At 41.7% G+C, this 16,281-nt stretch overlaps 1 protein-coding gene across 1 annotated transcript in view; it reads left to right on the top strand.

Annotated features, from left to right (window-relative positions):
* PIK3C2G (phosphatidylinositol-4-phosphate 3-kinase catalytic subunit type 2 gamma) overlaps nucleotides 1-16,281 on the top strand; it is a 278,262-nt gene that overhangs the window by 204,039 nt on the left and 57,942 nt on the right. Inside the window, exons 26-28 of the mRNA XM_073335036.1 lie at nucleotides 11,204-11,396; nucleotides 11,940-12,061; nucleotides 14,064-14,172. Coding sequence (XP_073191137.1) covers nucleotides 11,204-11,396; nucleotides 11,940-12,061; nucleotides 14,064-14,172 — 424 coding nt within the window. The remainder of the gene's footprint in view (nucleotides 1-11,203; nucleotides 11,397-11,939; nucleotides 12,062-14,063; nucleotides 14,173-16,281) is intronic.

The raw sequence follows: 16,281 nt of genomic DNA, 5'->3' as shown, positions 1-16,281 counted from the left end.
TGCCAAATTACAAATCATAGGCTTAATTGATCTAGGGAGTTAGTCAACTGAAATCAATAAATTACACAAAAGATTAACTTGTCTCCAAACACAAACACACAAATAAACCCTCTCTTTATGCACATCACTAATAACTCCTTAGATTATTAAAAGAGTTGTTCATACCTAACTTATGTTGCTTACGTTTTTTGCTCAGCTTGCATATTGTAACTACCCTGGTATATTTCTTGTCGACTTCGCTCTAATGCACTGTGACTATGCTGCAGGGTTTGGACTGCAAGCACTTCCAGTGAATGCTTGAATCTTCTAGTTCAAAACGCTTCTTCTTTGAGTTCCGTGAAGAATGTGCTTTTTTGTATTGGTTTTTGTAAAATGTTTGAAAAAGCTTTAGGGAGCAACGTGGCCTTGTTGCTAGAGCACTGGGCCAAGACTCAGGAGATCTCGGTTCGATTCCTGGCTCTGCTGGGTGACCTTAGGCAAGTCACTTCACCTCTCTGTGCCTCGGTTTCTCCATCTGTAAAATGGGGATAATGATATTTTCTTCTTCTTAAGCACTTTGAAATCTACAGATGAAAAGCACTGAATAAGAGCTAGGTATTATTAATAATCGCTTTGCAGCTTGATTGGTATTAGCATAATATGAAGCTTTTAATCTCGGATTCAGCTCGGCTTGGTCAGGACTGAAGGTTAATGGCAGTTTAGCAGTCTGTATGAAACAAGTTTGATCTCAGTTCTGGTTTTTGTGGACAAGCGTTCACCACACAGAAATCCCCACCACAATTGGTGCCTTTGTCTCAATAGATAGGCCACGCACTGAATGGGCTTGTAAGCTGAATGGGCCACAAGTGTTGAGGCCCAGCATAGGGAAAGCTCACATTGTCACAGCTTGTACTGTACTTCCTCTTGGGAAAGAGGACCCCAGAGTATTGCCCAGCACCTTTGAATACAACCAAAGGCAATATTAACATTTTAATACATGAGAGAAGGGCCTGAACCCAAACAATTGAATCAATGCATTGCTCCTCTTAAACTCTCTCTGGAATTATCTAGATCTGCACCTTGATGTCAGTTTGAACTGTGTTGCTCAGGCTTGTCTTTATGATGTGTCAATAACTTTTTAGAACACAGCAGAATCCCCAAGTCCTCATTTTAACCCCCTAGATTTTCCTTATTTCCCCATTGCCCTTTGATTACAGTTTCATTTGTTTTTAATTTCAGCATGACATTTAAGATCAATGTTGATCCCATCTCCTCTAATCCCTACTCGCTCCCATCTCCTCACAATTTAAAGTATTGTCAAGCTGCAGCCTTGTGTACTGCAAGCACAGCGTAAAAACAAGTCCTGTTAATAGTAATGATAAGTAACATCCATGCATCAAACAGGGAATAGATTCCTTAATGATTTCCTCGGAGTATAACTGTATGCTTGCAGTGACTTGAAACAAAGGTCTGATTGTTAGAATTATTGTCAGACAAGATCTTAAAACCCTGGAGAAATGTACAATTTTGCTAGAGTGAATGTTTTTTTCTCTTCTAATGTAAATGAGGTTTGTTTGCACTGTCTGTGTGTGTTACTCCAAGAAAATCCTCTCATTTCATCAATTTAAATAAGCTTCATGGAACCAGTTAACTAATTGTCAGTTTGTCCCTATTTTAAATTTCTAATCATGGTTTAGCACATGTTAATGAACAAGTTTTAACTAACATGTTTGTAAATTTTAATGTGGACAGGATGCCAAGACCTGTTGCTAGTCTTCCTTAAACTTATGACAGCCTCACTCTTCCTGTGGGGTGCTGTGCAACCCAGAATCCCTGTAGTGCTGAGTGCACTCAGCATGGTCCCTTGTGCCCTCAGCATGCCTCCTATTCTCTGGGTTATGACAGCAGGCAACGCAGTGCTGATTACGCTGGTCCTACACTGCTCCTTCACCAACATGTTTCTTCCACAGCCCTTTACTGCCCTTGTATGAAAGTGCAGAATGGGAATGAGAATCCAACTATAGAAACTTCTACTTCTATAGTTTGGTAGCGCTCTATATTATTATTTGTAGTCATTGTATATAATAATGCTTTAAACAATGCTCTCAAAGTACTTCACTAACTTTATTTTTTTCACGACATCCTGTGCAGCTGGTGATGAGCCCTCAGTGAAACTTAGATGGAGAGAATGGTAGATAAGTATTATTATAACCTTTTTTCACATGGGTCAAGTGATTTGTCCAGGATCACATAGCAAGCCAGAGGTAGAGATCCTCGCTCTCTGAGGGCATGTCCATAGTGCAATCATGGGTTGTATACCTAATCTCGGATACCATGCATCAGCATGGGCTTCAGTGTGGGCTGTATAAACCCACCCAGAAAATTGGGTAATTACTTGGATGGGGCACCGAAATCAGTGCTGCTGCAGCTTCAATGCTCCAGTGCCCAAGCTAGATAGATTAAAGCTAGTTTGCGTATGTGTACATGAGCTGCAATCACATTCCATAAATGCAGTGTAAACATACTCTGTCTCCTAGTCTATCTAACTGGAACCCCTTGACTCCATATGTTACTTTGTCTTTATTTTCTTAACTATTTGAATAAACCCGTTCATTATTTTTAAAAAGTCCCTGTCATGGGATTGCTGGCCCCTTTAAGAGAAATCTGGGTTAAAGCTGTCCTAAAAGATCTAATTTAAAGGGACTGAGCTTACCTAGGCACTTAACTGAATAACAAACACCTGAGCCTGATAAAAGGTCACTGGGCTCAATTGCAGAGAGTTGCTCACAGAGAGAAGCTCTCATAAGGGAGAGGAGCTCCCAGAGACTAAGGAGGAGGCAGTGCAACCCATGCGCCAAAGGGAAGAGACTTCATTTCCATTTAATAAAAAAGAACCCCATCAGGGGAGTTTTCTTACACCCCTTCAGATTGTGTAGAATTTTTAAGGGGCCCTGAGAGAAGGGAAAGTGAGATAGATAGTGCCTGCAGCACTAGCTCAGCAAAGAGGTGCTACAGGGCAGGCACAGATTGTGACTAGTGGTACCAGCAGTGGGATTCTGAGATCCTCTCCCATCCAGGAGGGATGACCAAGCGCCACAGTGCAGACACCTTCCTTGGCTGTGAAATTTTTATCCTCCCATGTCAGCATATGGAGGGGCAGCCACAGCTGTTGGAGTTCAGCTCCATTTGGGGGGGAGGAGGAATGTCTGAGCAGCCTCAGAGGGCTGTGAAGGAGGTTCCACAATGGTAAAGAGTCAATTGTCATCGACACCGAAAGGGAAGGCAATGATTGTAAAGCTGGCCTGGTTGCACTGAGCACCAGAGGAACGGGGGAGAGCCAGGATGCCAAAGACACCCTGCCAGAAACTGCTGGCTATTATGAAGTCTGAACAAAAGACCGTGGGGATCTACTTTTGGGGCAAGAAAGTGTGATGACCCATGGACAGTCTGTCTTGGTTGTGGGAAGAATGATCACATAGAAAGATGTTGCCCTAAGGTAGATGCAGTTTAATTATGAGAAAGATAGAGCCTACAAGACTAGGTGAATATGGAGTAGTCCAGGAAATCAGTCTGAGCATGTAAAATTAAAGGTAGGCAGATGGCTATGGGTTTCAAGCTTCCCATTGGTTAGGGTAGATACCTTCACGCTACTCTCAGCCCTAGAGATGAGAGTTTGGGGATCTTGAATTATTTGGTAAAGGAACCAGGTCATACTGAGGAACCAGAATGGGTTCCACTCAAAAGAAGGGTTCAACCAGCTAACCTCGAGGACAACAGGATTATGGGGTTGAGCAAGCCAGAAAAAAGACTCCAGGGATCTGAAGGTCCAGGGAAATGCTGGCAACAAGAGCTATGATGTGACTGTAAAACAAATCTAAAAGCTGCAGGCCTCGATGGAAGCTTTCTATCAGGATTTGGATGACTGGGCAAAAATTCATGAGGCCCAAATCACAGAAATTAGGTGGAAATATCCCAGGCTTTGGAGAGTCTAGCTACACAGCTGGAATGAACCAAGCAAATAGAAGCAGACCTTGAAAGGGCAAAGCAAGCATGGGAGAGTGAATGTGAAAGGCTGACCAATGAGATTAAGATGCCTCTACCTGGTAAAAGAAATACTTTGTACTCATGGAAGGAAGTGACAGAACCACAAGTCAGCTTGAAAAGTGTCTCAGGACAGCAAAATCAATTAGAGAACAAGTCATTTAAGCCAGAAGATAAATTGGCAGACCTGGGAGCCCACATGCAGATGACACAAGAGTCACTGCAGGAAGAGACCACCAGAAACCGAGTCTCATTACCCAGCTGGAAGAGTTAGAGGATGAAAAGAAGTACTTAAAGGAACAGATGTGTGTAGGAGCCAAGTTAAATCTTGAGAAAGAAGTCTCCAAACTAAAAGATAGACTTTTTCTCTTGAGACCAAGCAGTTACTCCAATTCCTCTTGTCTATCACAGGGACAAGTGAGAAGAACTGAAATAGAAGTGAAAGAGAGAGAGACTTTTCACCAACCCCCTCTTCTTGAGCAGAGCAATGGAGAAGTTGGGGCTAGAGAATGTCAAGTCTGCCTTGGAGCAGCAAGTTACCCAGATGGAAAAAGAGCTGGAGACTAAGCTCCAGGAACTGATCATTCAGGGACTAGCTCTATGCACCCTGGCAAAAGAAGCTGGTTTGGGTAGGGGGGTGGAAACTGGCCCAGGAGTGCAGGACCAGGGTGTTGAACCTGTGTAGAGAGAGGTGATAAGATGGTAAGTACAGAAATGAATTACTGGGGGGCTTGTAAAGATACAAAGACCTGCCAGGCCTCCAGAAAGACCTTCTAAGAGGAACAGTTGGTTATTTTACAAAGGTCTGGGTAACCTGTGGCACAAACACTAAGGGTATATCTACACTGCGTGTAAGACCAGGGTTTGAACTTGGGCTCAGACCTAGTTCCCCTTCCGTCTAAACACAAATTTCTCTAACCCAGGGCTTGGACCCAGGATCCCATAAGACTGAACAGTCTGAGCCTGAATCAAGCCAGGACCCAGGGTTCAAGCCGTATTGCTTCGCCATGTAGACACAGCCCCACTGGACTTGTGCTCAGGGAGTCCACCAAAAATATCCCACAATCCCATGCGCCAATTTTCTTTGTCCTTTGGACAGTCAAGTTTGGTGGACAGTCAAGTTTTCCCACATTGCACCACAAACTAAGGGCTAGAGCGGCCAAATTTTGGGAGGGTGCTAGGAAGTCCGGGATATGGGTGGTTGGACTCAGCCCCACATAATGCAGTCTAGATGCTGGAGCACCAGGCTGGGACCCAGGGTTCAATAATTCCTAACGTGGGATTACAAATAAGTGTAGACACTTGAGTCCTAGATTAACAAACCCAGGGTCTGCTAACTTGAGTTCTTCTAACCCTAGGCTTCCATTGCAGTGTAGACATACCCTAAGATCACATGAATGACAGAAGCTACAATAATGGCAGTAGCTACACAGCAGTTCTCTAGAGTAGTGGACTGCAGTGAACTGGAGGAAAAGGCTGCTACTGCTGATAGGAACCAGGCTGAAATCCTGGAACTGCAGAGGCAGGTGACTGAGGACCATAGTGGCACCCAAGTCCTGGTCACATCATATTTTACTTAGGAAGACAAGAACATTGCCAGAGATATAGTGGATTTCCTGGTTGCAGCTGAACAGGAAGTTCCCACCTGACTGGAGAACATGACCAAACATTAGCCATTGTGAAGCCTACCTTTTGGTACAGAGTGGCACTGGGGGGATGAGGAAGGTATGTCACCTGGTGGCTGGTCCTTTTAAGGGGAGTCTGGGCCCAGGTTACCCATGACAAGCTAATTTAAGGGAGCACATGAAATAGCTGCCTATAGTGTATCCCTGCCCTAAACTCAGTTTGAGCCTTGAAACTCAGTTTGATCTCCTCCCCTTTCCCATCCCTTCTCTACCCCCAGAAAACATTTTATCCACAGAACAGGAAACCCTTCCTACTCCTGGAAAGAGATCTCCAAGTTTGATTAACAGCAAAGTGCTATCTCCCTCAAATGTCCCCATGATGTGTGACATTTTAAAAAGTGTTCTTAAAATGATTTATAATTATTTTAAATAGATTAAAATTGGTTCCATGCTATGACTGAAGCGTTTGAATTCATTGCAGTACACAAGCAACCCCACTGCTCCTGCCCATGAATGAGAGCTGCACAGTGGATCTGAAGATTACCAGAAAATTAGCAATTCACATCTTTGAAAGCTTGACAGCAGGGGAGATGCTAAAGAGGTGTTATCTGTTTACTTTATTTATTAATGGAATAATTTATTATGTACCCATCGCTGCACAGGTATGCGTGTAGATTCCAAACCACAATACCAAGGACTGCAAAACTAGACCACCCTCATAACACAAATCCTCTGCCAGTCAGACGAATGCCATTCCCCAGCTGGCAGCATATCCCTCGGCAATCCATGCCCCAGCTAGCTAAAACACCAGTGGAGGTTGATGACATCTGAAAGGGCAGAGACAAAACTACCATCTCAAAGTGTGCTCGCAGATGATTCACAGCAGCAAGCAATAATCACAGTGTGTGCATCGCAAAGGAACAAAGGCAAACTTCTTATTCTCCCCTGCCAAGCAGCCTCCACTGTAAAACGACAGGCTGAATAGATGTATCCCGCACTACATTCTAGGGAAGGCCAGGAGATGGGAAATCTTCAATATAATATATATAACCTGGATTTGTGCTGGAAATGGCCCAACTTAATGATCACTTTAGATAAGCTATTACCAGCAGGAGAGTGAGTTTGTGTGTGTATGAGGGTGGGGGGGGGGGTGAGAAAACCTGGATTTGTGCTGGAAATGGCCCACCTTGATTATCATACACATTGTGAAGAGAGTGGTCACTTTGGATGGGCTATTACCAGCAGGAGAGTGAGTTTGGGGAGTGGGGGGGGACGGAGGGTGAGAAAACCTGGATTTGTGCTGGAAATGGCCCAACTTGATGATCACTTTAGATAAGCTATTACCAGCAGGACAGTGGGGTGGGAGGGGGTATTGTTTCATGGTCTCTGTGTGTATATAATGTCTTCTGCAGTTTCCACGGTATGCATCCGATGAAGTGAGCTGTAGCTCACGAAAGCTCATGCTCAAATAAATTGGTTAGTCTCTAAGGTGCCACAAGTACTCCTTTTCTTTTTGCAAAGACAGACTAACACGGCTGTTACTCTGAAACCTTCAATATATTGGTATTCACTGCTCTACAACAGGCCCCAGACAGCAGGATGATTATTGCCCTAAATGGATTTCTGACTAAGATCCTATATACTCTCTGTGGAAAACAGACCAACTCATTTTTTCTTTCTCGTGGGCTCTACTGAAATTGAGTCAGTTTCAGTCCCATGGTTACATATTAGTAAGAGGCTAAGCTGGCTCTGCACCTGGCAAGCTGATTCTTAACAGTCAGGGTCAGGGTAAGGAAGAGGTGTGTGAAGCAGTAAAATTGACAGGATGGGCGGAGTCGCTGAGCTGGGTTGGGAGAACTTGCAAATGAGTTTTCATGCTCATGTACATCCTTCCCTTTTCTCTTCCACTCACAGGGCCTATTAGGCTTACTGAAGCCCTAGACTTGTAGGGATGACTGCAGCATTGCTGTCAGGTGTTGAGAGAAAAGTCAGGATAAGGTTTTTGATATGGCTTAGCAATTCAGACTTACTTGATACATTTGCGGGATGTTGGGGATCCAGGTTGTGTGTGTGTGTTTCTCTCCATAACGCTTGATTGCCCTTGAAGGTAAATCTTCAAAATGAGTTGTTCTGTCACAGGGCGTGTGACCTCTTTCAGGTCCTCTACAGAGGCCCAACCATCATTCCTCCATAGAGTCCAGGAGGAACTTCACGTGTGCAGTAACTCACAGATGTCCTCCTCAAGGGAGTCATGATTGTGTGTTTGGGGGTGCCTAGCAGCTACTGCCGCAATTTGCAAAAGAGCCTTTGAACACCTCAGCCTGCATGGCAGACTCTCCAGAGGCTTTCTTATGAGGAATTTCACTTCATCATACCTGATGATGCCATGAGACAGTCTTGCTGATCCTACTGTACGGTGGCAGGTCCTGTCCCAGCTGGAAATAAAAAGCTTTCCTGGAACATTTCAAAACTTCAATAATGGGTTCAGGTTTAACACTAAAATTAGGCTGAAGTCTGGGGCAAAGGATTCTTACTTTATATATAAGGCCAAGATTTGCATTTGTGGCTGGAGATTTTGAGTGCCTCTGTTGTGAGATCCCATGAAGAGGGCCTGGTTTGCAGAAAGCACTGGGCACCCACCTTTCCCCAATTGGTCACCCAAAAATTGAGCACCCCAAATCACTGGCTACTTGGGGAGATGTAGGCCAAACTTTATTTGCCCATCCCCACTTCAGAGAACAGCCGTCTAAGTCTCTGCACACCCTGACTTGTGTAGGAGTTTAACAGTTCCTTAGGAATGCTGAGAACCACACATGAAATCCAAATTTAACTCGGCCATTAGGAGGCATAAAATTGGTATATGTGAATTACACTGAAAACACAACTCACTTTTCTGAAAAGCAGGCCAGAAACTAACCTGACTCCTAAAGGGATACTGTTAAGAGGAAAATTAAAATTTTGCCTGAAAATTGTGTGCCAGCTACAGTTACAAGATTACTAGAAATAAAATCAGCCCTCTGTTTTTTTCATTTTTATTTGCACATTTGTTAGCACTTTATGTATAGTCAGTGTCACTCTTTCCCTATATAGTCCAGTATATGGATCTGTACTGGCAGTGCCTGGCAACCCCGTGGAGCATCTATTGACTACGTGTGGGTGAAGGGGTCCCCAGCACAGAACCAATTGCCTGATCAGAGCCCAAGCTTGTTTGCCTGTTGCAGAGAAGACACAAACATCAACAGAAGAGCAAAAAAGACCTTCCAGCACATCGTTTTTAATGTGTTAAATGAGTTGCTGCATTTTTTCTATATATGTATAATTTTTTCAAAAATGTAGTTGGTAGCATCCTTTTTAAGTATTTAATAAAGTAAATATTTTTTCAAGTATAAAGTAAAGGTTTGTGATTAGCAGTCTACAGGTTAAAATCATTTGAAAGGTTTAATGGGCCCATAGAAAGAACAACAAGCCATTAAAGAGACGAATTGCCTGAATTATGGTCCTCTGATATCAGCTGCTCTGCAATAGTGATATTGTCTGAATATCAGGTTGGTTGTACACTGTAAGCAAAGGCATGTGTCATACAAGTTAGATTAAACTGAATAGTGTTTAGCTGTAAAATTAACATTATTCTCTTCCAGTAATACTCTGATTTTTCTGGCTGCTTTTCTATATTATAGTAGAACTACAGATTCCACAACCCAAATCACATGCCCGTGATTTATCAAGTGATTAAACTACACTTTAAATATAATACTCTTTTCCTTAGGAACTAAAGAAAGAAAAGTTTTACAACCTTGGATGTGGCCCAATTAATCAGCACTGTATTGATTTTCCAATAATATCCTAAATTAAGATTTATTTTCTTGTTTTGCATGAGACTCCTAAATTGTTGCGTTTATAAAATGGGCTGTGTTTGCCTCTTTGAAGAAAGCTTATTAAGTTGATAATTACATTGCCTTATTGGAAGATTATTTTCCTCATATTACATTAAGAAAAAATATGTATCTTCAACTTCCACCCTTACTCAGTTTAATGTGGCTAATCTCTACATGATAAATTGCACAACATTTGAGTTAATTCTGCATCTGAGCCTCTTCTTTGAGGTATGACTGCATTTGTGAAAGATACCAGAGTCTTCAGCCTGAATGTCAGAGGTCATGCAAACTTAGGTCTCAGTTCAGAAAAATCGGGTCTCAATTCAGAAAAGTCTTGCTTTTCCCAGTATAGCCCAAGCACATACTTAACTTTAAGCATGTGCTGAAGTCCTAAGTGAATGGGACTTAAACAGGTGGTTAAAAGTTAAGCATGTGCTTAAGTGCACTTCTGACTATCAATAGATTTAAACATGTATTTGAGTCCCAGTTAAGACCCAACATTGGGAAACCTCTGGGACTCTTACGGTTTTTTTGGGGGGCTGTGTAGTTAAGTCTAAATGGCTGGCCCTCCACAATATCAACAACTATACTGGATTTCCCAGAAATCTGACCCCAAAGCCTATGTAAATAGAGGAAGAGAGAGGAAACTTAACAGCACAGTGAAAATAGATTCAAATGGCAACTGGATTTTAGGGGCAGTTCCTCTCCCCCTTCAAGGACTACTTGTGATATAATTTTGCAAGTGCCATTCTCCAAACAGAATTCACATTTGATCTGAAGAAGTGGTCATGCTTATTTGCATATAGTGCCTTTCATCCTGAAGGATCCCAAAGCTCTGGGAAGTGAGAACTGTGTTCTGGCTTATCTTGCATGGGAATTAAATGGGGAAAGATGGTGTAGGGAGGTCTTTCTTTCTTATGTAGCTACACAAAGGGCAAATAGGATCATGGGTTGAGATTTTTAAAGTCCACTCAGGGATTTAGCAACACAGACTCCAATAAGTGAATCACTGAATCAGCTTTGAGAGTCTCAACTTTAGTGCTGATTCTCCCTGTGGCAATTGCTGCTTCTTGACATGCATGGAGGCATTGTGTGTGCCTCTTTTCTCCAAAGCAGGGGTGGGGTGGGTCCAGGTAATCAGGAATAAGAGCCACTGAGATAAGTCAGGTGGGTTACCTAGGTTGTTAGCCTAGTGAGTGTATTTTTTACTTTCCTGATAACACACCCAGCCCAATGTGGTGTTTAGATGTTGCTTGTAATTATTAGAATTGGGAGCACTGGCTGTTGGGAGTCTGAAAGGACAGGAAACAGGAAGGAGTGGGGAGGAGTTGAGAGGCTGGGAGAAAACTACAGAGGGTGCAGCAGCAGCAGCAGCTTGGTGAAGAGGTTTCCACTTTGAAAATAAAGTCCTCTTGAAGCTTGTTAGTACCTTGCCTGGTTGATACAACACCCGAGTCCTTTGGAGATTGGTGGAATAACTTATCCGAACTGGGCTCAATTGCTGCGTAAATTGAACTGCTGCAAACAAATGGTGACGAGAGAGAGTGTGTGTGCATGCGTGTTGTGTGTGTTTGATTTTTAGTTGCTGTCATGGCAGCAGGCACCAGGAAATGGAAGCAAAGGGAAATATACGCATGAAGATAAGCGTTTACATTTGATCTTCTTTTTGTTTTGTTTTCTCAGGAAAATAAAGGAAAGTTTAGAGTGCTTCCCTGTCAAACTCAATAACCTGATCCATACGCTTGCACAAATGTTAGCCACAGGCTTTGCCAAGTCTACAGCTTCACAGAATGTTCCTCAGGAATCCAACCTGCTGGATGCAGAGAGGTCAATTGCCCGAGCAACCATTTTAGGGTTCAGCAAAAAGCCTGACTCTGTATGTATTTCGCTCTCCACTTGCCCTCCTTTCGCTTGATCTTTAACTACTCTTCCTTTAGCTTACACGCTCTCCTGCCTCGGTTATATAAAATGTTACAAAGAAAGGATCATAGAATGAGCAGCAGTGCCATAAGCAATGAGATTCTGGAGGGAAATAAAACCAGGCAAAGAGCTATTAGCGGGGAGCCATTAAGGAGGACAGTTCCTGCCCTGTAGTGAAAAATAAATCAAGAGCTAATTATAGCACCCATAAGGAAAGCACAGCACAAAATTAGGAAGCCTGATAGAACTTGCTGTACGCTGCTTCAATGGAGCATTATTAGTTTTCGCACTCAGTGGTGATATTTCAGTGTTTGAACTGCATCCCATCCAGATAAATTCCTTTTTATACAACTACGCCTATAAATTACAAATTGCATTTTCAGGCACGTGTAGCTACATTACAGAAAAGTTTTTCTTTGTTGAAATTTCCTTGTAGTCCTGCATGTGCCTTTTTGGCATCAGCCTCTCTCTAATCATTTCTGTTTTTTCCCCAATGCAGCTATATTTAGTCCAGGTGGTGCAAACCTGCCAGGTGGTCACCTTTGTGGAAAAATCATTTGAACAATTTTCAAAACTTCACAGCCATCTACAGAAGCAATTTCCATCACACGCCCTCCCGGAGTAAGACAGCACATTAGTCCTCATTATTCTGCCATTAAATGGTTCTCGCTACGTAAGCAAAAATGTGAAGAATATGTGGTGGTTATATTTGCTAGCAACACAAATTCAGCCTATAAGGCCCTCGAATCTTTCACGTCTGTCATAGGATCTAGGGGAAACTGATCATAGTCTGTTGTGGCAGCCTAACTTTGCTATATTCTAGTTGTCCACAGCCACCTGTGAGGTATACTTTTTTCACTCATTATTTTCAAGGCAGATTTATTTCTGGGAGTGGGATGATTTAACAACAAACGACTGAGCCTTTCTTTCTGGAGGATGCGTGTGCATGTGGGAGGAGAAGAGGGGTTAGGGCCTGTTCCTTTTTTTTTTCTTAAGTGAAAGGCAGAACTGTCATTGACTTCATTGGGGGCATGATTGGGCCTTAAATCAGGTTTAATTTACTTAAGTCATTCAGTTTTTCACTAGATGAGAATGTCATTTGCCTGCATAGACTTTCACAACCAGCTGGTCTGCAGAGCTAGCCAGTGTTCCTCTGTACAGCTGCAAACTACAACTCAATGTGTTGTAATCTAGCTGGCCTTTTAAAAGCTAGTGGCAGCTTTTCACTGAGCTCTGGAATTGGGCACAGCCTGTTCAAAGTAAGGATCTGACCAGCAGGCTCTCAAAAAGTCTGTTCAAGTGTCATTTCACTGTGTTGAACGGCTGGCTGGCTCTCTACTCATCTGAAGCTTTCAAGTGTCTCCTGAGAGGATAAACAGGGTTATACCAGAAAAAGGAGAATGTAAATGAGTCACTGTTAAATGCCTGGAGTGGTGATGAGAAACTTAATACAATCAAATTGAAACGTCCACTGTTGTAAATCATGTAGATGAGAGGATGCAAAGTATAATATTCGTTTAACAATCTCATTTTAATATTAGTAATCCATATCTCAAAACCTTCACATGCAATTTAGCTCAGGTAGCTCTTCTGAGACGCACAATACATTCCCTCATTTTGAGAGAGAAATAGTCCTTCCAGTTCAAGGTTAATGTAATCCAATAAGGTGCACTGTTAGAAAGCTAACCTTCTGGCTGATCGAGCCATGCTTTGGAATTTACTGCTTTTATAGCTTTTATAACACACTTAAGTGAAAAAATATTTAAAACATTAGGTATCTTCAACAGCTGTAAAATTTGAAGTTGGCACAGGACCCATGATGTAGAAAAATACTAGAGAAATATTTTTTTAATTATTAAACCAAAGTAAAATTAATGTTGTTAAAATCCAATCAAAGAGCATTATTATCTATTATTATTGTGTTTCCATATATGACTTGCTTTGTGGTAGCACCTTCAGGCCACAGTAGGGATCAGGGATCCATTGTGATAGGCCCTGTACAAACACCCAATACAAGATACAACCTTTTCTGAAGAGCTTACAATCTAAATAGACAGAAGAAATGGGGGTTGGAGGCAAGGGAGGAAGCAAAGCTGTACTGATGAGAGGCTGCAAGATTTCGTTAATACTTTTTTGTCATTCATTATTATTAGAAATAGTAGAATTTTATTACAGTTGGCCTAGAGCCAAAAGCTGACATCAGTGCTAGGTACTATACAAGCACAAAGACCGTCTTTTCCCTGAAGCACTTAGCGCCAGACTTTTAAAGGAATATAAGCATCTAAAGATGCAGATAGGTGCTTATTAGGTGCCCTAAATACCTTTAAAAATCTGGCCTTTACAATGCAATAGACAGACAAAGGGTGGGATGGGAAGGGAGACACAAAGCTGAAGCATCTTGCCTAAGGTCACGCAAGAAGTTATTAACAGAACAAGGAATAGAACCTCTGTCTCAGGAGTCAACCTCTAGTGCCCTATCCTCTAGACCACAGTCCCTCTTCTTAAATAAAAATAATAATTAAGACAAAATCTTAAAGATGTCCTGCTATTCTTATGTACCATAGAGTAAATAATATCATATTTTTTCAGGAGAAATAAAATGTCTACATGTTCTCTGTTTCAGGTTTCCCCACTGGTGGCATTTACCTTTTACAGATCTTGAACACAAAAGAATGAAAGACTTAAATCTCTATGTGAAGCAGTTATTGAATGGATTCAACAACCTATCTAATGTACGTGATCGTTTTCCATATAATAGCTTATATTGTTTTTAGCAGCTTTCTGACAAACAGATCCCAAAGCTTTCTACAGCCCATATAAAATGACAACTCCAGACACTGCTGTGCCCACTTCTGAGGTGGAACAATTATAGCATTTAACAGGACTAATCACCCACAGGCAACAAAGAGATTGGAAAAATAATTTATTAGAGCTGGCTGGGAATTTTTTGACAGGATATGTTTTCCATCAAAAATGGTGATTCAGGGAAACCAAATCTTTTTAGATTGGTTTCAACAATTGCCTAATTTCAGAATTATTTTTCAGGGAAAAAAAGTTTTGAAATTGTGAAAACATCCAGTTTCAACATTTTCTAAACAAAAGGTTCTGTTTTTTGGTTCAAAATGACTTTTCATTTAGAATTTTAAGTTAAGTAATAGTAAACAAAAAAAAAGAATTTTAAAAGGTCAAAATCAAAACAGAATGTTTCAAAACTATCAAAATGAAACACTGAAATTACCTACCTGAAATATTTTTCTGATTTTAGGGTCACAACATTTTTGAGATTTTTGACTTTTCATCTGATTTGGGATGGACATTTTTTTAAATCTTGAAAATTTTTGCTGGACAGGAAAACTCACCCAGCACAATAATTTATGAAGCTGTGACCACACCGTAGAAATGTAAGAGGAAAGGGAAATTATCCAGGTGAAATAACAATCAGAGCTTGTTTTCTTTTTAATAATAATGCATAATCCTGGATTGAAGATCAGCAGTCAATAGGAAATGTCAGTAGATTTCCAAAGATAGCGAACATCCACATGATAAAGCAACACTCAGGCTTGGAGAGGAGACTTCAGACTCCAGGCCAGTTCAGTCCTTGGCCTCTCTACTGAGATTGCCAGTAAAAATTCAGAGTTTTTGCGTTAGCTTTTATGTGCTGTATAGACCCTGCCCTACAGTGAAGTGGGACTAAGACCACCAGTTTTTCACATAAGCTCTTTTTGATCATTAGTGATCTTAGGCTGTTTCAGGCTAGTGACTTAGAAGTGAAAGGCTCTGTGTCTTAATTGTGCCCTAGGCCTGCCTTCAATAGACTGGCTTTCATTTGGGCCAGGCACTACAATGCAGAAACTATAACCTGGTCTACACTAGGGAAATTAAACTGATAGAAGCCCCTTGAATATTTGCAGAGACGACCTGTACCTGCCAATAGTGGGGGGAGGGGGATAGGAGGGAAGGGAGGGAGGGAAAGGGCAGAGGGAGGGCAGAAGCTTCAGCGGATGTTAGTGAGCATGCTTAGTACAAGCCAAGCAGCTGCATGCCCTCCCCCGCAAACACATCACCTCTGAATATTTGTAAAATCCTTTGTGTCTGCACACAAAAAAACCCCTAGAAATGGTCTAATGGCCAGTTAGAACACATTACCACTCATCTTGTTTAATAATTCATCTAATCCTCCCATTACCATCCCACAGAGCACTAGTGGCCTTGAGTCTGCTCCCAGACTGCTGGGAGCTGAGTGGGAATTGCGGGGTAGGTAACCAGAGGACTCTGTAAATTAAACTGTTTAGAACAGTGCTCTTGTGGATAGAGGGCAAAACTTAAACCACTCCAACATGGGTAGTGTGGATGTACAATACAACCAGTTCATTTACCAGTGGCTCAGTTGATACAGAGTTCAGTTCCAGTGCAGACAAGAACTGTGAGCCAAGGAGATGAGAGTTTAGGGACAACTATTAAAATGATGACAGAGAAACTAATCTTTTACAGTAGAATATGTGCTGTAGTTAATGGTGTACAAGATCAGTGGACCATATTAATGGAAGGAATAATAGGTGGATAGTTTTCATCTGTAAAATGTTACCGTATGCTGTACATTGTCTTCCTACCCATTATGTATCTAACTAGTAATTCTAGGGATCATCTTAATATAGTCAATGGCGTTCCAAAATCACTGAATTGTGATGTTTTACTTTAATGTTGCTCTCCTGCCAGGGGATGTTAGATATTCTGAACATACTGATATATTTAGATCAAGGAGACTGGTTCAGTGGGTCATTTTCTTTATATTAATGGCTGAGAGATCCTTGTTTTTTAAATAGTATCAACTTTCCCTTTCC

Source organism: Lepidochelys kempii, chromosome 1 (genome assembly GCF_965140285.1).
Source record: "Lepidochelys kempii isolate rLepKem1 chromosome 1, rLepKem1.hap1, whole genome shotgun sequence".
In the NCBI taxonomy this organism is placed as follows: Eukaryota; Metazoa; Chordata; order Testudines; family Cheloniidae; genus Lepidochelys; species Lepidochelys kempii.
Note: the sequence above shows the minus strand (reverse complement) of the source record. Positions and strands in the feature narration are given on the sequence as shown.